The sequence below is a fragment of the Chiloscyllium plagiosum genome, chromosome 9 (genome assembly GCF_004010195.1).
Source record: "Chiloscyllium plagiosum isolate BGI_BamShark_2017 chromosome 9, ASM401019v2, whole genome shotgun sequence".
Lineage (NCBI taxonomy): Eukaryota > Metazoa > Chordata > Chondrichthyes > Orectolobiformes > Hemiscylliidae > Chiloscyllium > Chiloscyllium plagiosum.
Genome location: NC_057718.1, coordinates 8,254,438 through 8,277,344, shown reverse-complemented (window position 1 = coordinate 8,277,344; position 22,907 = coordinate 8,254,438). Strand labels below are relative to the sequence as shown.

Below are 22,907 nucleotides of genomic sequence, written 5' to 3'. Positions count from 1 at the left end.
AAGAAGAAATCATGCCTGACAACTTTACTGGAATCCTTTGAAGAGGTTCTCCCTGTGTCTGTGTGGGTTTCCTCCGGGTGCTCCGGTTTCCTCCCACAGTCCAAAGATGTGCAGGTCAGGTGAATTGGCCATGCTAAATTGCCCGTAGTGTTAGATAAGGGAATGTAGGGGCATGGGTGGGTTGCGCTTCGGCGGGTCGGTGTGGACTTGTTGGGCCGAAGGGCCTGTTTCCACGCTGTAATGTAATGTAATGTAATCTAATCTAATCTAAAGGTAACACGCGGGATAGATAAATGAGGAGCATCAGGAGGTGGAGAAGTCAACGTTTCTGAAGAAGGGTTTCACCCTAAACGTCAACTTCTCCACCTCCTGATCCTGCCTGGCTTGCTGTGTTCTCCCAACCTCCTGCTTGTCTACTTAATAAGATAAGCATCCATGGTATTGGAGGTAGTGTATTAGCATGGATAGATGATTGGCTAACTAATAGAAAATAGAGTTGGGATAAAAGGGGCATTTTCCAGATGGCATTTATAACTAGTGGAATGTCACAGTTATCAGTGCTGAGATTGCAATTATTTCTAATACTTGTAATAATTTGGATGAGGAAAGTGAGTGAACTACAGCCAACTTTGCAGATGACAAGTGGAAGACAGGTGGTAAGGATAATTGAATCTGCAGAGGGATAGCAACTGATAAAGTGAGTGGGAAAAACTTGCTATGAAGAATATGATGGGGGGAAATGTGATGCTATGCACTTTGGCAAGAAGAATAGAGGACCTTAAATGGAAAAAGACTGCAGAAAGGTGCACAATAAGAGTGATTTCTGAGTCCTCAATGATGAGTCTCAAAAAGATAGCATCCAAGCTCAGTGGCTAACAGCAAGTGGAATGAAGACCTTTATTTCAAAGGGAATGGAGTATAAAAATAGGGAAGCTTTCCTAAACTCTACAAGGTACTAGACAGACTAAGAACAGTCTTGGGCCCTTCATCTCTGGAAAGATATACTGGTATTTGAGACTCTCTAGAGAAGGTTCACTAGATTGATACCAGGTATGGAGGGACTGTTTTATGAGGAGACATCAGGTAGGTTGGTCCTGTATGTATTAGAATTTAAATGAATGAGAGAAAACCTATTGAATCCCAGACTAAGGTCATGCATTTAAAACAGAGGTGAGAAGGAATTTCTTCTCAGAGAGTAGCAAGTCTGTGGAATTCTTTACCGCAGAGGGCTGTTGAGGCTAATTTGTTAGATTTATTCAAGGCTGCAATAGAATTTAATCAATAAGACAATTATACATTATGGGGAAAAGGCAGGAAAGTGGATTTGAGGATTATCAGCCATGTTCTCATTGAATGCTCTGCATTCAAAGACTTTACTGCTATGTCTTATGTTGTAATTGTTGTCAGCCCAAACATAGACATTGTCCAGGTTCTGCTGCATTTAGACATGAACTGCATCAGTACCTCAGGAATTGCAAATGGCACAGAACATTATGCAACCATAGTGAATATCCCTACTTCGCATCTTATGAAGCAACTGAACACGGATGGGCCAAGGGAACTACACTGAGGAACTGATGCAGAGTTGTCCTCGAACCGAGATGACTGACCTCCAACTATCACAACCATCCCCTGTAAGTGCCATGTATGACTCCAACCAATAGAGTGTTTCTTCCTTGATACTCATTGACTCTAGATTATAGAGAGCTCTTTAATGCCAAGTGTGATCAAATGCCACCTTGATATAAGGACAGCGACTCCCACCTCACTTGTGGAGTTCAGCTCCATTGTCCACGTTTCAAGAAAAGCTGTAGTGAGGTCAGGAGCTGAGTGGCCTTGGCAGAACCCAGACTGAGCTTCAGTGAAAAGGTTTTTACAAAGCAACTGGTATGTGATAAAACTGTTGATGACCCCTATTATTTCTTGAATAGTGCCTTGAGACCAAACCGATAAGGCAGTAATAGGCCAAGTTGTATTTACCTTGCTTTTTTGTATACATGACATCCCGAGGTAGTTTTCTATGTAGGGCATTGTTGTAGCTGTATTGGAACAGCTTGGCTAGAGACATGGCAAGTTCTGGAGCATGAGTTTTCAGTACTATTGCCAGAATGCTAACAGAGCCCATAGCTTTTTCAGTATCCAGTGCCTTCAGCTATTTCTTGATATTTTCTGGAGAGAATTGAATTGGCTGCAGACTGTCATCAGTGCTATCGGCATCTTTGGAGGAAGCTGAGATGGATCATCCACTTCAGCTTTGTCTTTCGTGCTGATGCGTATAGGGATATTTGTGGAGTGTTCTCCTGCAGTGAGTTATTTAATCATCCATGATCATTCATGCTGGGGTGGCAGGACTGCTGATCTTGGATCTCATCCAATTATTGTGGAATTGTTTATCCCACTTATCAGTTTCTGCTAATATTGTTTAGCTTGCAGGTAGTCCTGTGTTACAGGTTAACTCTTGATTTTGTTCTTATATCTGGTGCTGTTCCTAGCATGACCTTCTGCACTCTTGATTGAAACAAAAGCAACTTGAAAACCTGTTCAAAAGCCTGTCAAAAACTAGAATGGTAACGTTTCATTAAAAATGGTGATATATTAGGAGTGGATGTACAAATGGACCTAGGTGTCCTTGTGTTGCGGCCAATGAAAGTAGACAAGCAAGAATGGGGTAAATAATGGCACGGTGGCTCATTGGTTATCACTGCTGCCTCACAGCGACAGGGACCTGGGTTCAATTCCAGTCTCAGGCGACTGTGTGGAGTTTGCACATTCTCCCCGTGTCTGCGTGGGTTTCCTCCAGGTGCTCCGGTTTCCTCCCACAATCCAAAAATGTGCAGGTTAGGTGAATTAGCCATGCTAAATTGCCCATAGTGTTAGTGCATTAGTCAGGGGTACATATGGGGAATCGGTGTGGGTGGGTTACTCTTCGGAGGGTCGGTATGGACTTGTTTGGCTGAAGGGCCTGTTTCCATACTGTAGGTAATCTAATCATAACTCTAAGGCAACTTATATTGGCCTTCATTTCGAGTTCAGAAACAATGATATCTTACTGCAGTTATAGAATGTGAGACACCTGGAGTATTTTGTATAGTTTTGGTCTTCTAACTTGAGGAGATATGTTTCCTACAGAAGGAATGCAGCAAAAGTTCACTCAACTAATACCAAGAAAGACAGGACTGCTGTATGAGGGGAGATTGATTTGACTAGGCCTGTATTCACTAGACTTTAGGAAGATGAAAGGCATTCATAGACTAGATGTAGAGAGGATGTTTCCTCTGGTTGGAAAGCCTCAAATCAGGTCACAATCTCAGAATATATAGGTAGGCCATTTAGGACTGAGACGAGGAAATATTTCTTCACTCAGAGGGCAGTCAACCTGTGGAATTCACAACCATAGAAGGCTGTGGAGGCTGAGTCACTGAGTATATTCAAAAAAGCCAACTGTTTAGTTATTAAATGCATCAAGGATCAATGGAAAGAAAGTAGGAGAACAGCTATGATCCTGTTGAATGGCAGAGCGGGCTTAAAGGCTTAACTGACCTACTGCTGCTTCCAGTTTTTAAATCTTGTGGACCTGAGATTGGATAGAGAAGGGAATCATGCAGCAGCCCTTTCCGCTCCTAAAAGCTTCATATGTTTCAATATATTCGCTGCTCATTCTTCTTAATTACAATGAATACAGGCCCAAGCTACTGAACTTGGCTTCAGAAGACTTAGGATCGACATAGTCAAACCGCCTGTGGACTACTTCCCATACAAGAACATCTCTCCTTGGACAATGAAACCAAAACTGTTCACAATATTCTAGGTGTTATCTAACTATTGCTTTGTATCGTTTCAATAAGACTTCCCTGTTTTGCATTCCATTCTGTTTGAAGTTAAGGCGAATATTCCATGTACCTTGCCTATTACCTGTTGAACTTGCCTGCCTTATTACCTATTGAGCTTAAATGCCAATGTTTTGTGACATATGAAGGCTGCCTTTGTGCTGCAGCTTTCTGCAGTCTTTCACCATTTAAATATTTAGTTCCTCGATCTTTCTTGCCAAAGCACATAGTCTCACATTCAACTTGTTCCGTATCCCTCTGCAGACTCCTTATGTCATCATCCCCCATGTCTCCTCACATTCGGAAACTGGGCTATTTTTCAACCAGAGTAGAATGGCCCAACTGAGGTTTTGGCATATTCAAGGTTATTAATTTCTTCATTTTGTTGCAAGTTATTTGCAGGATCTGCTCTTTACCAAGTCAAATTGATGTTTACGTATCCTTGTATAAATTTAGTAGATGTATAAGATTATTAAGAGAACTTTGTATTTCATTTGGCCTGAAAATGAACCAAGGCAATCCAGTTCCCTGATCGATGATTTTCCTCTGAGTTCTCCAGTGAGTAATTTGTATCCCTGAAGAGGATTGTTTTTGATTCAAGCTTGTTTACCACGAGTGAGTTGTCAGAATTTTCGAACCAACCAATTTGTTTTGCTGAAGCTGGCCATCTGGAGGAAAGGAGCACTTATTGAGCTGCAGTGCGGGTCTCAATTATTTAAACCACATGTCCCAAATAGAAATGTAGATAATTAACCCAACTAAACCACTGCTTCATTTAGCTAATTATTAGCCAAAGTCGATCTTGAAAAATGGTCATACTATCAAGTGCATTGTTATGCTGTAATTCAGTGATTTCCCAGATGGTTCATTTTAACTGTTAATACGATTTCATTTATTTCTGAACTTATTGTTCTTCTCAACACTGAGTACATACTGTTTCGTTCTGTTGTTATCATCCGTTTAAATTGAGCAGTCTGTCAGTTTTTAGTGGTCACATAACCACAGTACAAACTTGTTCTGGTAGATAAAACTCCGTATGGGTAGATTACTGGGGGGCTATCATCTGAAACAGAGTGACAGCATTTGGACACCAGTGAATGATCAAAGAGACTTGAGGCAATATCTAGGCCAAAGTGAGGACTGCAGATGCTGGAGGTTAGAGTCAAGAGTGTGGTGCTGGAAAAACACAGCAGGTCAGGCAGCATCCGATGAGCAGGAAAATCGACGTTTCGGGCAAAAGCCCTTCATCAGGAACGAAGCTGGGAGCTTCGGGGGTGGAGAGATAAATGGTCAGGGGAGGTAGCTGAGATGGATGGAAGTGGGGGTGAGGGTGATGGGTCAGAGGAGAAGGTGGTGCAGATGGGTGGGAAGGAAGATGGACCGATGGGACAGGTCATGAGAATGGTGCTGAGCTGGAAGGTTGGAACTGGGGTAAGGTGGGGGGATGGGGAAATAGGAAACTGATGAAATCCACATTGGTGCCATGGGGTTGGAGGGTTTTGAGGCAAAAGATGAGGTGTTCTTCCTCCAGGCATCGGGTGGTAAGCGAGTGGCGATGGAGGAGGTCCGGGACCTGCATGTTCTTGGCGGAGTGGGAGGGTGAGTTGAAGTGTTCAGCCACGGGGTGGTGGGGTTGACTGGTATGGGTGTCCCAGAGATGTTCCCTAAAGCGTTCTGTGAGTAGGCATCCTGTCTCCCCAATGTAGAAGCGACCGTATCATGAGTAACAGATGCAGTAAATGACATGTGTGGAAGTGCAGGTGAAACTTTGATGGATGTGGAAGGCTCTATTGGGACCTTGGACAGAGGTGAGGGGGGAGGCGTGGGCGCAGGTTTTGCATTTCCTGCGGTGGCAGGGGAAGGTGCCGGGAGGGGAGGGGAGGGTGGGTTGTTGGCGGGTGAAGTGGACTTGACGAGGTAGTCACAGAGGGAATAGTCATTACGGAAAGTAGATAGAGGTGGGGAGGGAAAAATATTTCTGTTGGTGGGGTCCATTTCTAGGTGGCAGAAATGGCGGAGGATGATGCGATGTGTACGAAGTTTGGTGGGGTGGAATGTGAGGACCTGTATGTTCTGTCCTTGTTGCGGTTGGAGGGGTGGGATTCGAAGGTGGAGGTGCGGGACGTGGGTGAGATGCACTGGATCTCACCAACGATGTGGGAGGGGAAAATTGTGGTTTTTAAAGGAGGAGGCCATCTGGTGTGTTCTGTGGTGGAACTGGTCCGCCTGGGAGCAGATACGGAGGAGGCGGATGAATTGGGAATACGGGATAGCATTTTTGCAGGAGATTGGTTGGGAGGAGGTGTAATCCAGGTAGCTGTGGAAGTCGGTGGGTTTGTAGAAAATGTCAGTATTGAGTCAGTTACCGTTGATGGAGATGGAGAGGTCCAGGAAAGGGGGAGAGGTATCGGAGATGGTCCAGGTGAACTTAAGGTCGGAGTGGAATGTGGCAGTTGGAAATGAAGAGGTCGAGGGCGGGTGATAGGTCAGCATGGGGTGTCCAGGTGGGTGGAATGTGTTGGAGGTGGGAGAAGGGGTCCTTGGAAGATGGGCAGGAGTGTTGATTGAAAAAGTAAGCTCGGAGATGGAGGTGGCAGAAGAAGTGTTTGATGTCATACTGCGTATTGAATTTGTTGATGCCTGAACGGAGGGGGATGAACGTAAGGCCTTTGCTTGAGGTTATATCTGACTAACCGTGCTTTCAATGTTTTTAAAGACACAGTGAATACACTAGACTCTAAAGTTAAACCTACTACTGTAAGCACTGTAACTTACAAGGTTACAAGTCAGATGTGGGGCAGTGGGATTAGAATGGGCAGCAAGTTTATTCAGCAGCACAATTACAATGGGTTGCGTGGCCTTTATCTGCATTGTAGCTTTACTATGACTCTGTTATTCTCAAGAACAAGAGTACAGTGGATAATTTTGTGATCTGAACTAATAATTATTGTGAAATTGAAGATGAGGAATAGGAATAACACATTCATACTCTGAAAGGGATGTGATAAGTTGTATTCCTAGGAGATTTGGCTGTGGCTTCAGCTCTTCATGCAATATAGTGGCTTGAATAAAGAATGGTGGGCAGCATATCCAAGTCAGCAAGTGACACTAAAGCACAGTAATTTGAGAGAGTGGGTGGAGAGAATTGCAACGGAATATTGAGGGAATTTAAGTGAGTTAGTAAAATTATTACAAATGGAATTTCAGTATAGGAAAGTGTGATGTCATCTACTTAAAATCTGAGAAAGTCAACTGGAATATTTTCTTCATGATAAGAGTCTCAAAGCTGTAGAGGAGCAAAGAGATGTGGGTGTTCAAGCGTACAAATCACTAAAAGCTATTTAGAAAAATAATAAAAAAGACTAATAGACATTAATCTTTGTCTCAAGGTTCTAGGGTTCAAAAATAAGGAAATGTTTCAGTTTGCACTCTTGGGCACATCCTGATTGTAGTACTGTATTCAGTTTTGGGTGCCTAATCTCAGGAACTGCGTACTAGCCTTGGAAGGGAACCATGCAGAATATACCAGTGTGCTTTAAATAGTTAAATGATGAAGATTGATTACATAAACCAGTCTAGTATTCCTTGAGTTTAGAAGAATACAGAGAAATTAATGTGTTGAATTTATGAATTTGGAAAAGGAGGGGATAATATTAAAAATAGAGCTTGATTATTAGGAGTGAAATCAGAAGCATATTTTCGTATCAGCAATTGATCTTGTTTCATGTTTTTGTTTCAGGGAGTTTTGGGCTCTGCATATTAATACGGATGTACTAGCATTGGAGAAGGTTTACAGGAATGATCCTGGAGATGAAGGGTTTGTCATATGAGGAACAGTTGAGGTCTCTGACTCTGGACTTTGAGTTTAGAAGGATAAGGGAGATCTCTTTGAAACTTACAGAATATTGAGAGAATTGATAGAATAAATATGAAAAAGATGTTTTCACTAATAGGAGAGGCTAGGACTTGAGAGCACAGCCTCAGAGTGAAGGGATGACCCTTTAGTACTGGGCTGAGGAATTTCTTCAGCCAGAGCGTGGGGAATCTGTGAAATTCATTGCTGCAGAGGGCTTTGGAGATGAAGTCATTGCGTGTATTATAAGAGAGAGATAAGTTCTTGATCAGTAGGTGGAGCAAGGGTTACAGGGAGAAAGAGGAGAATGGTGCTAAGAAACTAAGCAGCCATGACCGAATGGTCAACTACACCCGATGGGCTGAATGGCCTAATTCTGTTCCCATATCTTGTGGCCTTATGGAAGGTGCTTTATAAATATAACTTTTTTTTTGTACTGCACAGGTAAATGTGATAGATTTTCTAAGTTTTCTCATTGAATTAACCCTGGGACAACCTGCACATCTCTGCATGCAAAAACAGAATTATTCAAGTACATAAGGCCACAAGGTGAACATATTGATGTATATTTATACACAAACGTATTGTAAAAGCCCAAAGACTTGCTTAACTGATTTAAATCTTTGAAAACTAATAAATCTCAATACTTGCTTGAACAGCTCATCTTTCTTTATTCTAGCAGCATTACTTAATTTAACCATTTTTAGAAAGGCAGAGTTGGCAAATGGTCTCGATGCAACTGGTTGTTTGCTGGGCTATTTTCAAGTAAATATCCCCCCTGCACTGAAGCCTTCATGACGAGTGGTGGAAATATTAAGTAACAAAGAGCCACTTTGTGTTAAATGAAGACAAAAGAACTACATTGTACATTATCACAAATCAAATCCTTTCATCCTAATGTTTTTCAGTTGCATGTCTGAAAGCAAGTGATATTCACACCGTTTGGGATTTTTGCGACTGGTTAGATGCAGATGAATGTTAATTGTCTGTCCTGACCATGGGTATCAAGTGAATAGCAGATATGATTTTCTGGATTTAGACTAAGGTGTTTGTTTGGACTTTTAAGTTTTATCGTGTTTAGGCTCATGTGCTTTTTAATACTTAGGAAAGTGAGGATTTTTGGCCCTGGAAGAGGAAAGATTGTTATGATTTTGCATCCAAAGTAGTTATAATTTAGATTAGATTGGAGTCCAATTCCCTTGATTAATTTTGTATTATCTTAGCTCATTTATAAATAATCTCACCATGAGAGCAGAAAGTTGTGGCCTTGAGTTCCACTTCAGGAATTAAGCAGGCAATATTTACCTGACTTTGCAGTGAGGATATCCTCGGTTTTCAGAAGTGTTGTCTTTAAGCTAAGATGCCTCATCTACTTGTTTCATTGGTTGAGATAGTTGTTAATGATCCCACAGCATTACTAAAAGAGCAGTAGGGAGGTCTGTTAGTTTACTGGCCAGCATTGCTCTCTAAGTTAATCTGGATATGAAAGAATTAACTGCTGTCAAAATCCTTCATTTACAAAAGGTTTTTCTGCATAAAATGGCTGATAGATTTGCCAGTGGTATTGTATTTGCTGGTGAGACATTGAACAGTATATGAAGCACTTATGAGAGATACATAAAATGCTATTTCTAAATGTACAAAATTAAAAACCACAACACCAGCTAGTCTAGCTACCCGATGAAGGAGCAGCGCTCTGAAAGCTAATACTTTCAATTAACCCTGCTGGACTATAACCTGGTGTTGTGTGATTTTTAACTTTGTCTATCCCAGTCCAACACCAGCACCTCCACATCTCTTTAAGTGTGCCATTTACATGAGTGGATATGATGTATGCAGTAGCGAGAGTTGTCATCCATGAGTCTTGTTGAACGGCACATGTAATGGCAGAGTTAGAGTGAGTAATGGCCCTGTGAGTGTGAGGTAGCAGAGAGAAGATGGTGGTACTTACCCTTGGAGAGGATTTGACCTTCTCCCTGCTTCTTCACCCAGGACACAGCACCAATCCGGGCTGACTTTTGGATCAGGTTGGCTTAGTTTGATGGATTGGTGCAGGAGAAAGAACAGGGCTCTTTCTTCCGTCCTGTCCACTAAGACCTCTAAGTTTGTTTTCTTTGAGCAATGTCCTCCGTGATAACAATCAAGGCCACGGTATGAGGGGCAGTTCCTGGCTTGCAGTCTGAAGTGGTGTACAGCTGCGCTTTTAATATGGCACTAGCAGCATGAAGGCCCAACTGTAGGAAGCACTTTCATATCTCTGGCTAGGCGATTTCTCAAGAAAGGTGCCTGAAGTCTGGTTGCTTAATTAATTAAATTTAGAGTGGAAGGTTGCATGAGAAAAATCATTCTGAACCATGACAGATACATCAAAAATCTCCTTTGATAAAACAACTGAAAATGGGAAATTTCTGCCATAAAACTATACACAACACTGTAGATATGGTCCAGCCAGTGTCTTTTGCAACTGTAGCAAACTATCCTTACTTGTATTTTCCGTTCCCTTGATAATTCTAGTTGCTTTCCTAATCACTTGCATTCTAAAATATTGCAATTCATACACCAAGATATCCAAGCACATATGTGCCTCCGATTTCTTTAATCCATCTCCATTTAATTAATATATTGCTTTGATATTCGTCCTGCCAAAGTGGACAAGTTCACATTTTACTCCAACTGCTGAGATTTTGTCCCTTCACTAAACCTATTGCTATCCCTTTGCCGACTCTTTATCACTTTCCAAACTTAATTTCCTACTTTGTGCAACTTTTATAAATTATTGATAGCACAGCAGTTATCTAAGCTTCTTGTGCCTTGAATTGCTGTAGCCTGTGGGATAAAGATACTCCCAATATTCTATTAGGTAGGGAGTTTCAGACCTTTAACCTTGTGATGATAAAATTGTTGCGTCCATGACAGGATAGTCTGTGACTTGGATGTGTTGCTGTTCCCATGTACCTTTCCTTTCAGGTGAGGAAGCTTTATAGGTTTGCAAGGTGCTGCTGAAAAAGCCTTTCCAGCCACTGTTTGAATTAAAGATTGCTGCATCAAATATGGAGACCACACAGCCCGTTGTACCTACGCTATGAGTGTTCTCACCAAACATTTGGTTTCTTCAAGAAATAATTGAGCACTAATTGTAGTAAAGACTCGAGGATCCTGCTGCACTGGAGCATCAATTTGCACCATCTACAAAGGTACACTGCAAATGAGTGCAACTCCAACAATACTCAGAAGTTTGATGCCACCCAGAGTAAAGCAGCCCACTTGATTGGCACCACATCCACAAGGATCCACTCACTCCTCCACAGACACTCAGTAACAGCAGTGTGTATTATCTACAAGATGCACTGCAGAAATGTGCTCAAGATTCTTAGATAGCATCTTTCACTTGCATCTTGAAGGACAAGGGCAGCAAATACATGATTGAACCTCCACCTGCAAATTTCCCTCCAAGCCACTCACCAACCTGACATGGAAATATACCCCTGTTCCTTCGCAGTCACTGGAACTCCTTCCTTAATAATATTTTATGCCTACAGCACAAGGACTGCAGTTTAAGAAGGCAGCTCACCACCACCACAAGGGCAACTAGAGGCAGACATTAAATGCTGGGCATTCAGCAACACCCACATCCCATGAGAGAATAAAAAAATTCTTTAAGGCTCCTTAGACAGAACTTTCCAAACCCTCTAGAAGGACCAGAGCAGCCAATACATGTCAACACAGCAACTGTAAGTTCCCCTCCAAGCAACTCACCACCCTAACTTGGAAATTTATTGCCATTTCTTCAGTGTCACTGAATCAGAATCAGAATCCTGGAGCTCTCTCCCTAGCAACACTATATCTATACCACATAAACTGCAGCATTTAAGAAGGTATAGATACCTATCAGGGGTGGACGATAAATTCTGACCCAACCAGTGCAGCCCACATCTCACGAATGAATAGAAGAAACTTAATATTTTATGATGAAAAACTGTTGATGGTTGGTTGATCTGATTGTCTGGGCCGAAATTACATGTTTTTAGCAAGGATTTTGGATTTAGAGAATTGGCAGTGTGATCACTTTATGGGTCACTGTGATTTGTTATGAGAATGCAGTAGTTTGCCAGTAATAAGTCATGTATTAAACCTTTTGATTGGGAAGATGCAGTTCTAGTCCCATGGTAAATGTATGATTAATATATTAAAAGGTGCCACTTAACACCATCTCTGTACCAGTTTATCAGGGTGTAGTTAATTCTGTCTTTTTAAATAAACTTACAAGCTATTCTATGTAAATCTCATCTGGAAGGGAAATGCTTCTGTCATGTGTCACTTCCCAAGGGTGAAATTGTAGAGTATGTAAATATTTAGGTTCCTGTTTTGATTTCCTTGCAATTTGCCCAACTCAAAGCCTATCTATCTTTGTCTTAAGTATATCGAATGACTAGGCGTTCACAGCCTTCTGCAGCAATGAGTTCCACAGATTAACCACACTGTGGCTGAAGAAATTTCTGCTCATCTCACTTTTGAGGGTCTTCTCTTCACTCTGAGGTGGCGTAGTGAAGATGTTCTGAATGGTGGAGCAGACTAGATGGGCTGAATCTGTTCCTGTATCTTATGGTCTTATATTTATAGTGTTCCATTATACCACTTTGAGTTGCAGATGTGGCTGACAGTACAAATTCAAGTACGCAGTTGAGAAACTAGATGTGAACAATGAGGAAAAGCAGCATTTCTCAACTATTTTTCTTCTGTTTTTGTCAATTTGAAGGATTTGTGCAAAGCATATACAATGAAATGGAACAGGAAGTGTGAAAAGCACTGTGCATGCTGCTGAACAGTAGAAACCATTCATTTCTTTGGAACATTCTAAGCTAACATTTGAACCACTTGAACTGTTCACATTTTATCCCGTTGGGTGACCATTCAGATGTCGAAATCTGTGCCATCATTGCATGTCACCCTGGCAATTTCCTTAAGCAGGACCATAAAGTTCAGGGCAAGAAATTGGCGTTCTGCCATCAAAATTCCTTCATGGGACACCATGTATGATTGATATACTAAAAATTGTCATTTAACACCATCCCTGATGTCCAAGTGTATCAAGGCACAATTAATTCTTTCTTTGTAAATACTTTAATTTGGAAGGGAAATGGTTCTGTCTTGTATCACTTCCCAAGGGTAAAATTGTAGCATATGGAGATATTTAGGTTCCTGTTGTGATTTCCTAGGAATCTGCCCAACTCAACAAAGCTTTCATTGCTTTAACAATTCTAAAGAGGTGGGCAACCATTAATGTGTTTAAGGTAATGGTGTTATTGGCCACACTGCGTTCAAAGCAGCAAACTCCCTTGAATGCTGTTCAGCACAGGAGAATGAAACTTGTGTATCAAAGATGATGATAATTCCTGAATACTTACCTTCCAATGATTAGCTTGTTCCCACTTTGCTATGTTTCACTCTGGGAATGAACTGATCAACTGATGTCAACTGTGAGAACAAAACTAAATGCATGATTATTAAAAGACTATCTTAAACCGTCTTTACTCTTAAAAATAAAAGCTAGGTAAAGTGGGCTCCCTGGCTTATATTGAAAATAATTTTGCTATCTTTTAAACAGTTGGCTTGGATTTTAAGGGTAAAGATTGTAGTGAAGCAATTAGCACTCACTTCATTATGAGAAAACTGGGAAGCATGTGTGCAGTTAGATGCATACATTAGGGAAATGCTGTTTTACATGCCTTGTTTCCCCAGAAATAGAAATGACAGAATCATATCACACCAAGTGTATTTCAAATCACTGCTAGTTCTCGTATGAAAGCCCATGGGCAAGTGAAATGAATGTGTGGAATGATTGGCTGGCTAGCACTGTACGTTTGCCAATTCAGGCCATTATGTATTTTGGAAAGACAAATGGAAAATGTAGAGAGATGCAGGCGGCTGCTTAGTACATTGTTGAGGTCATTCCCGTTATGTACTTTTGAAAAGCTCAGGCAGTTCCTTCCCAGGTTAAAACTCATTGATTTATATTATAGGATTTTCTGTGAATGGATGGATAACCTGGCCACTGTATCAACAATGGACCCCAATGTAGCATACTTGTATAGTTTTTGAACCACCAGTTCTCTGGTTGAGCTCTCCATTTTGAAATCTTTATTACACTGTGACTATTGCTATGTTTGGTTTCTATTCTTACTCTCCTATATTTCCACTGAAGTTATTAGTTTGTTTCTTTTCATCCCAAAGCTACTTACCCTTCTCATTGATTCCATCTCTTTCCCTAACCAGCTTCTCTGGTTGAATCAGACTTTTTGCAGTAATGGTGTCCTGTCAAACTGAGCTTCTATCCTTGTATTTTCCATTACAGACTTACTGCCTCCATTATTGTAACTTTGCCACCTTTATTGATCCAAACTTCTATCAGAATCTTATTCTAGAATTGGCACTGAAAATGTTCTCATCATCCATTTATCTCAGCTGATTTCTAACTATTATCTGCTGTCTCAGCTTACCCAACACTCAAGTGATGGCATTGAACATGCTCAGTGGCGTATGACTAAAGTCTTGAGAGAAAAATTGGCATTGATGTAGCAACCAATCATTATTTCTGCTATAGAAAAAGAACTTTGGTTTTATCTCAAGCTGGGGATACAGCTTAGGATATCTGGTCAGCATGGACGAGTTGGGCTGAAGGGTCTGTTACCATGCTGTACTCTATGACCTTGTAGCAGTTCATTTAATCCTGGCATCTTCTACTAAATCTGGGAAACCTGCTGTAGTGATCAAAACAGGCTGTTGCTGTTACCAATCTCAAGCAAAATTACTTCAGTTTCAATAAATTATTTGTAAATGTCTAATTTTCTTTCAGCAATAAGGAACTTTGGGATATCTTCTTATGTTAAGAGTGCCATATTAATGTTAATTTTCCTGTAGACAATTAAACTCTCCAGTTTCTTTGCCTGCCCAAATCCAATGTTGTGTTTTTCAGTGTATGTGCATCTTATGACCCAGTATTGCCATTTAAAATAAACAATTGAAAGATTTGTTCTGAGTGCAATGCTTGTTCAAATGTTTGAGCCTGTTTACTTTTGGTCTAATGGAAGGGCAAATAGGTCATAAAGTGTCTAACCCATTAAATAATTGTCTGCTGCATAGTAAATCCTGGTCTGTTGATGCATGAATAACATCATGTCACAGGTTTTTTTTACTGGCAGTTGCATGTACAATATTCATCCTAAAATTTGAACAAAAATTAATGCTCACTTTAAAGATCAGTTCAGTAAATGTATGTCATTAGGAGCCAGCTGTTAATGACAAGTCTTGTTACTTTTTTTTTACAGTAACTGATAATTTTAATGGAGTCCATTTTTTTTCCTTTTACTGTGCACCATGATTGATTTTATTATTCTTTTGCCTTCTGTGCTAGAATGTTCAACACAGGAAATATGCAAAATGGAAGGCAGCATATATCCACAACTGCTTGAAAAATGGCGAAACCCCCCAGTCTGGTCCCGTAGGGATGGAAGACGAATTATTTGGTAAGTATTAACTTTTGGTACTTCAATACAAATGGGGGCCTAACAGCATCCAGCCAGAATGTAAATGTGCAATTGCAGAAATAGGAATTGCCCCTTCTGTCCAAAATTCATTTAGAACAAAACAAAGTGAACTGGACCTGTGCTGAAGTCTGGTGCACAAACATCTGCTGAATGTTGCTGCTCAACGTTAAAAATGTTCAAATTGTGTATATGGACAAATTATTGCATTGGAGTAAAATGACGGTTCTATTACTGACACTGTGAACTTTCAAGGTTGAGTGGTATCTCAGGGGAGGAGTGACCACATTACTTGAAGCAGAAGACTGCGTCCTAGTAGTTTACTTGCTGGCCTCTTGTACATCATTTCTGAGGTCATCCTCTTGTATGGCTTCAGGCTTCCGAAATTGTTAGGAATGATAAGACAGGAAGTAGCTAAATTAGGCAGGCAGTGTAAACAACAAATTAAAGAGCTTTCTAGAGTATTTTCCACAGATCATTAGGGACATTTAGATGGGTGGCTTGCAAGTTTTTGTAATATTGGCCTTTCTCAGTTTTTTTTTTAACAGCATATTTTTCCCCGCAAGAAAGCAAATCTGTGGCATCCATTTTTGATCAGAATTGGGGCCCAGCAGCAAACTTGAAAGTTATGTGTCTGTAATTGAAAACTGCAAAATAAAAGATGCTGAATGGGATCAGGCATCTTCAAGGAAGGGAAAAAAAATGAGTTCATGTTTCAAGTTGATGACCTTTTGCCAAAACTGTTCCAACAACCTGAAATATGCACTTCATTTTTCTGTACACAGATGTTTGTTGAGTTTACAGTAATTACTGGTTTGATTTTAGATTTCCAGCAACCGCAGTACTCAGCTTTTGTTTTGATGTCTATAATTCTGTTTGTTCAGAGCTTATGCTTCATTTGATGGCGCTTACTAAGTGTATTGAACATCTGCATGTTCAGCATTTTTCTGGATTCTGATGGGAGGAGAAAGTTCCAGTTTTTCAATGAGGCTGGCTTCAAAAGTGAACCGCAATCATTCTTCTGCTGATATTTCAGTATCTTCAAGCAAGTGAAAATATTGTTGGAGCACCTTCATTGAGCTGCATTGCAAACAGTTGAAACAGAATCCCCAGCATTATTGGCTTTGCTAGGCTAATGTGCCAAGTAACTTAGGGCATTGAAATAAAGAAAGACTTGCATTTATGTGGTGCCTTTCATGACTTCAGGAAATGTAGCAGCACATTGACAGCTACACTTGAAGTGTGGTTGCTGTGGTAAGCAAGCAATCACCTATACCAGTGTATCAATGACTAAATAACCTGTGTTTCAAAGGATAATTAATTGTTGGCTTGAACACTAGGGAGAATTCATCTACAATTCTTAAAAAGTCTGCTTCAGGATCTTCTACAGTCACTTTGGAGAGCTTTGCTTAGTGTAGAGCAGAGAATTTCAGTTTGGATTACAGGCTGAAGGTTCTAATAATAATTTAAGTTCACTAACACAGGTGAGTGCGCTAACCATGGAGTCAAACGATGCATTTCTTCCAGCATGCATTGTTATTGCACTTTTGGTTTAAAAATATTTCTTCATTAGCCAAATGTTGCTGATTTAAAAACAAAGCACTCAAATTACTAATAATACTTGAATACTCCAGTATTACCATATTTATACAGATCATAGCTTTAAATCTTGGTTGTGATATTTTTCGGCCCAGTGAGTAAATGCAGTAGAGTTATTTAACCTCTGGAACTTGGGTCTTTCTGCTCCCACTCCTACAAAGTTTGAAGGTGAAATTAATTGCTGTTGGTCATGATTGACACTGCATAGAACTGCACTCACGATTTCATCAGCACTTGGCACTAAACCTGGCATTTGATGGACGAGCAGGTTCTCTGGCTTAGACAAGACCACGGTGGCACAGTGTTTAGCAAACAGCGTCAGAGACCCGGGTTCAATTCCTGCCTCAGGCGACTGTGTGAAGTTTGTACATTCTCCCCGTGTCTGCGTGGGTTTCCTCCGGGTGCTCCGGTTTCCTCCTACAGTCCAAAAATGTGCAGGTTAGGTGAATTGGCAATGCTAAATTGCCCGTAGTGTTAGGTGAAGGGGTAAATGTAGGGTATTGGGGTCTGGGTCGGTTGCGCTTCGGCGGGTTGGTGTGGACTTGTTGGGCCGAAGGGCTTGTTTCCACACTGTAAGTAATCTAAAGGGTAGTTAATGTTATAATAGGAAGAGGAACAGGAAATTCTCGTTGGCATCCTAACCAATATCATAAAAACAGATCATCTACTCATTATCACATTGTTTGTGGGAGCTTGCTTTGTTCTAAACTGGCTGCCAATATGTATGTTTCAATAGTGACCACTCTTCAAAATACTCCTTTGGTTGTAAAATGTTTTGGGATTTTGAAATTGTTAAATTCTGTATTAATGGATATCTGCCTTATCTTTTTCTTTCACAATTATTGTAGGAATGACTTGCATTGTTGAAACTGTTGACTGCAGTGGTGGATGTTGACTGGCAACATCTATTGATGTCCAGCAGAGCTGATAAAAAAATACATTGAAGACTTTGCTGATGCTTTTGTCACTTGAATTATTGACTTTGGCATATTGTTTAAACAGTGTAAGCTTAAGAAAGAGGTTAGCTGCAACGTTTGTGCAGTGCAGAGCAGAATATCAAATTCAAATAAGCCAACTTTGGAAGATGTTTGTAAGATTCTTTTTGATTCTTTTTCACTTTCATGGCCATTACAAGAACTCTATTGTTTGAAAGCATAGCCTGTAAGTCTCGTTCTTTTTCCATTAGCAAGCGGAGGGAACTAATGAGTAAGTAGAATGGAATGGGAGAAAGGTCCATGTTGAAACAGAGCATAAGTAGTGCTATAAAACCTCACTTATAAGCATGTATTCCATGTGCTTCGTTTACTTGTTTGGAAATTTTTGTGGGAAAACCTTCGGAGCACCTCCTGAAACCTGATAACTTCTAAGCAACACTTTTGTCAGAATTTCACAGTTAGGTGTCTCCGAAACCTCAATCGTTCAAGCTTATTTGGTGCTGTAATCTTAGCTGTAGCAGGCAGTCACAGATGTACCATATTATCATACATCACAGAAGGAAGCCATATGAGACACCATTGCCGTGCCAACTGTTTTAAAGGGATACTCAGTTAGACTCACTCGTTTCATCTTCCATAGTCCTGGAAAATAAATATTTTCAGTTCCATGTCCAATTAGAGGCTGCGGAAGCAACAGCCGAATGGTATTATTTCTGGGCATTAACCTGATATTAAAATTCTAATGATGACCATGAGTCCATTGGTAGGGGAAAAAAAACATCTCATTGATGAATGACATTTTGGGGAGATACCTTCCATCCTTACCTAATCTGTCCCTACAGGTGACTACAGACCCTCAGCAATGTGGTTGACTCTTAATTGTCCTCTGGGCAATTAGTGATAGGCATAACTAGCAATATCCTCATGCTGTGAATGAATTGTTTGTTTTTAAAAATTTGCTTTTAAAAGTTACTGTTGAATCTGCTTTCACCACCAACTCTTCAGACAACACACTCTGTCCACCACAGGTATCATTCATATTGGGCTTTATGGTGTGTTGTTAGTACAGATTAAGCAGTGTGCCTTAATTTAAGTTGCATCTGGTTTCTACAGCAGTTTAACTTTGTACTAAATCTAGGTGCCAAAGAAACTGAAAGAAGGAAATGTCATTCTGAAGATGGATCACTGGAACCGAAATGCTAAATCTGCTTTCTCTCCACAGATGCTGCCAGTCCTGCTGAAATTTTCCAGCAATTTCTGTTTTTTTGCCAAAGTGCTATACCCATTGGTTTATTTGGAGGGGCAATGTTATTGTAACTATTGTCATGAGTTACGTTTTGGCCAATGTTTCTCAAGAGCAGTGTCAGCAATTTGAGGTGTCTAAAAGCTGTTGACTTGAATTTCACATCTGGATTTAGAATATTGTTTATTTTTTCTTGTTCTAATGGCAATCTGTACCGTATTGCCCATTTTTGAAGATCATAGTTTTTTATTCTTTATTTTGGATTGTGGACAAAAATGGAAGAAGGATCGTAGGAAAGGTTTAGAGTGATATGGGTCAATTGCAGGCAAATGGGACTAGATCAGTTCAGAATACTTGATCAACATGGACAGGTTGGACCAAAGGGTCTGTTTCTGTGCTGTATGACTCTATACAATAAACAGTTTTAAAAACAAGTTACTGGAACTTGATGTGAATTGTGTTTACACTGTTGCTTTGTTCAAGCAGTGACGATGACATATGATGCACGTGGATTTGTGCGCAGAACAAGATTTGCCTGGAGACAGATTGCTGACAGGTTTGTGCAGTCACAACCCAGTTTTGTGGATCAGGAGTCATCAGCATGAGAATAATTCTCTGGCTTCTGGGCAGATGAACAGCTTGTGTGTGTTCAATAGCCTTCAGAAGCCTTCAGACTGTAAAACAGTGTGTTTCTGTTTCTCCCCCCCTCTCTGCAGTGACATGGTGAAAATGAAGCATAGCTAGTTATTCACTCCCACCATTTTCTATTAACTCTTTGCCTCTAATCAGCAACTGAAAAGCTGATCAATTAACATGTCAATCACCTTGTGTCTTCAGAGAACAACTAATAGGATCTGGAAATAGAGATCAAAGGGACTTGGAAGAAGCAGAAAAGACTAATACTCTTTTTGATTATTCACCAATTCCCACAGGCTGGTGCTCCTGACCTGTCAGTCTCCAATATTCCCTTTGCCTTGACAACGTTGTATGTTTATTTCTCTGTCAGCCTGCATGTATTTTGAGGTTTAGGAAGAGATAGAACTTAAGCTAGCAGAGCTATAAGTTGATAATTCAGATTTTGTTTTCTTGTAGCTAGAATTGATCTCTTTATAATAAGTAGTAGTTTCTTCTTAAGTACAGAAACCTAATCAGTTTTTTTTTGTTTACCTGAGTTCATCAAACAGATAAATTGGAGACATTAAGTAATTTGATTAAATCTTTAACACTTGTGACAACTCTGGGAGTTGCAGAACTCAAGTATCAGCACGTTGTCCCAAATGGAGTATGACAATATAAAAGGAAAGGAAAGAGTAATCCCACAGCTGAACAATCTAAGGTTATCAGTATCCACTAAATGAATTAGACGAGAAATATTATCTTTTTGCTTTTCCCTTCTGTGCATCCCCAATGTTTATATTGATTTTATTTTTAATTGCTAATGCTAGTTTTTCATATGAGTGGAGAATTTACTCATGATACTGGACAGTGAAGGAGGTTATCTAAGATAACTAAGACTACAAAAAGGTATTGATCAATTGGGTCAATGGGCTGACAAATGACAGATTGAGTTTAATTTGGATAAATGTGAGGTATTGCATTTTGGTTTTGAAAAAAAAGGAGAAGGTGAGGACTGCAGATGCTGGAGATCAGAGCTGAAAATGTGTTGCTGGAAAAGCGCAGCAGGTCAGGCAACATCCAAGGAACAGGAGAATCGACGTTTCGGGCATGAGCCCAAGGTCAGGATTTATACAGTTAAAAGTCTGGCCTAGAGTAATGTTGTAAAATATACAGACCTAGGGTTTCAGATACATAATTGTTTGAAGTTTGCGTCACATGCAAACAAGGTGGTTAAAAAATCGTTCAGCACGCTTGCCTTCATTGCTCAGACCTTTGAGTAGAGGGGTTGGGGCGTCATGATGAGGTTGTACAGGACTTTAGTGAGGTCTCTTCTGGTGTACTGTGCCCACTTCTGCTCACCCTGTAATAGAAACGCTGTTATTAAACAGGAGAGGGTTCAAAAGAGATTTGCCAGGATGTTGCTGGGAATAGATGGTCTGAGTTATAAGGAGAGGCTGGACAGGCTGAGACTTCTTTCACGAGCACGTAGAAGGTTGATGGGTAACCTTGAAATTAAATCAATAGTAAGAAACGAAGTAGGGTCAGATGCTGTAGGATCTGTGTGGGTAGAATTGATGAACCGCAAAGGTAAATTAAACCGTAGCTGGAGTTATGTAAAGGCCTCCAAATAGTAGTCTGGAGCTGTGGCGCAAGACACACGAGATAGAAAAGATGTGTAGGAAAGGCAAAGTTACAGTGATCATGGGGGATTTCAATATGCAGGTGGACTGGGAAAATCAAGTTGGTAGTGAATTGCAAGAAAAGGAATTTGTTGAATGTCCACGAGATGGCTTTTTGGAGCAGCTTGTGATGGAACCCACTGGGGAACAGACAATACTGGATTTAGTGCTGTGCAATGAAGCAGATTCAGTAAGGGACCTTAAGGTGAAGGAATCCTTAGGAGGCAGTGATCATAATATGATTGAATTTACTTCTGCAATTTGAGAGGGAGAAGATAGAATCAGAGGTAACAGTATTACAGCTGAATAAAGGCAACTACAGAGGCATGATGGAGGAGCCGTATAGAATTGACTGGGAGAGGAGCCTGGCAGGAAATACAGTAGAACAGCAATGGCAGGAGTTTCTGGGAGTAATTCAGGAGACACAGCAGTGATTCATCCTGACAAAAAAGAAGCATGGTACAGGAAGGTCGAGGCAATAATGGCTGACTACAGAAGTCAGGGATAGCATAAAAGCAAAAGAGAAAATGCATAATACGGCGAAGGGCAGTGGGAAACCAGAGGATTAGAAAGCTTGCAAAGACCAACAGAGGCAACAAAAAAGAGGGAGAAGATTAAATAAGAGGGTAAGCTAGCCAATAATACAAAGGAAAACTGTAAGAATTTGTTTAGTGCAATATAAAGGGCAAAAGAGAGGCAAAAGTGGGCATTGGGCCACTGGAAAATGATGATGGAGAGATAATAGTGGTGAACAAGGAACTGGATGAGGAACTGAATAATTACTTTGAGTCAATATTCATGGTGGAAGACACACGTAATATCCCAAAAATTAAAAAGAGTGAGGGGATAAAGCAGAATATGTGGCCACCACCAAGGAGAAGGTGCTAGAAAAACTGAAGGGCCTAAAGATTGTTAAATCACCTGGACCAAATAGACTACACCCCAGAGTTCTAAGGGAGATAGTTGAAGAAGAGTGGAGGCGTTATCAGGATCCATCAGGAATCACTAGAATCAGGGAAGGTCCCAGAGGACTGGAAAATCACTTAATATGACACCCCTGTTTGAAAAGGGAGTAGGGAAAAACACTAAAAGCTATAGACTGATTAGCCTCACTTTGATTGTGGGTAAGATCCTGGAATCCATTATGAAGGATGAGATTTCTGAATACTTGTAAGTGTATGGTAAAACAGGGCAAAGTCAGCATGGTTTCATCAAGGGGAGGTCATGCCTGACAAATCTGCTGGAATTTCTTTGAGGAGATAAGAGTTGTTGGGAGGTCATGTTGCGGATATACAGGACATTGGTTAGGCCACTTTTGGAATATTGCATGTAATTCTGGTCTCCTTCCTATCGGAAGATGTTGTGAAACTTGAAAGGGTTCAGAAAAGATTTACAAGGATGTTGCCAGGGTTTGAGCTATAGGGAGAGGCTGAATAGGCTGGGGCTGGCTATCTTCCCTGGAGTGTCAGAGGCTGAGGGGTGACCTTATAGAGGTTTACAAAATTATGAGGGGCATGGATAGGATAAATAGACAAAGTCTTTTCCCTAGGATCGGGGAGTCCAGAACTAGAGGGCATAGGTTCAGGGTGAGAGGGGAAAGATATAAAAGAGA

At 40.6% G+C, this 22,907-nt stretch overlaps 1 protein-coding gene across 1 annotated transcript in view; it reads left to right on the top strand.

Moving 5' to 3' along the window:
• The window catches only part of vta1 (vesicle (multivesicular body) trafficking 1), a 180,484-nt gene that overhangs the window by 114,209 nt on the left and 43,368 nt on the right, over nt 1–22,907 (top strand). The window contains exon 5 of the mRNA XM_043695332.1: nt 15,092–15,203. Coding sequence (XP_043551267.1) covers nt 15,092–15,203 — 112 coding nt within the window. The remainder of the gene's footprint in view (nt 1–15,091; nt 15,204–22,907) is intronic.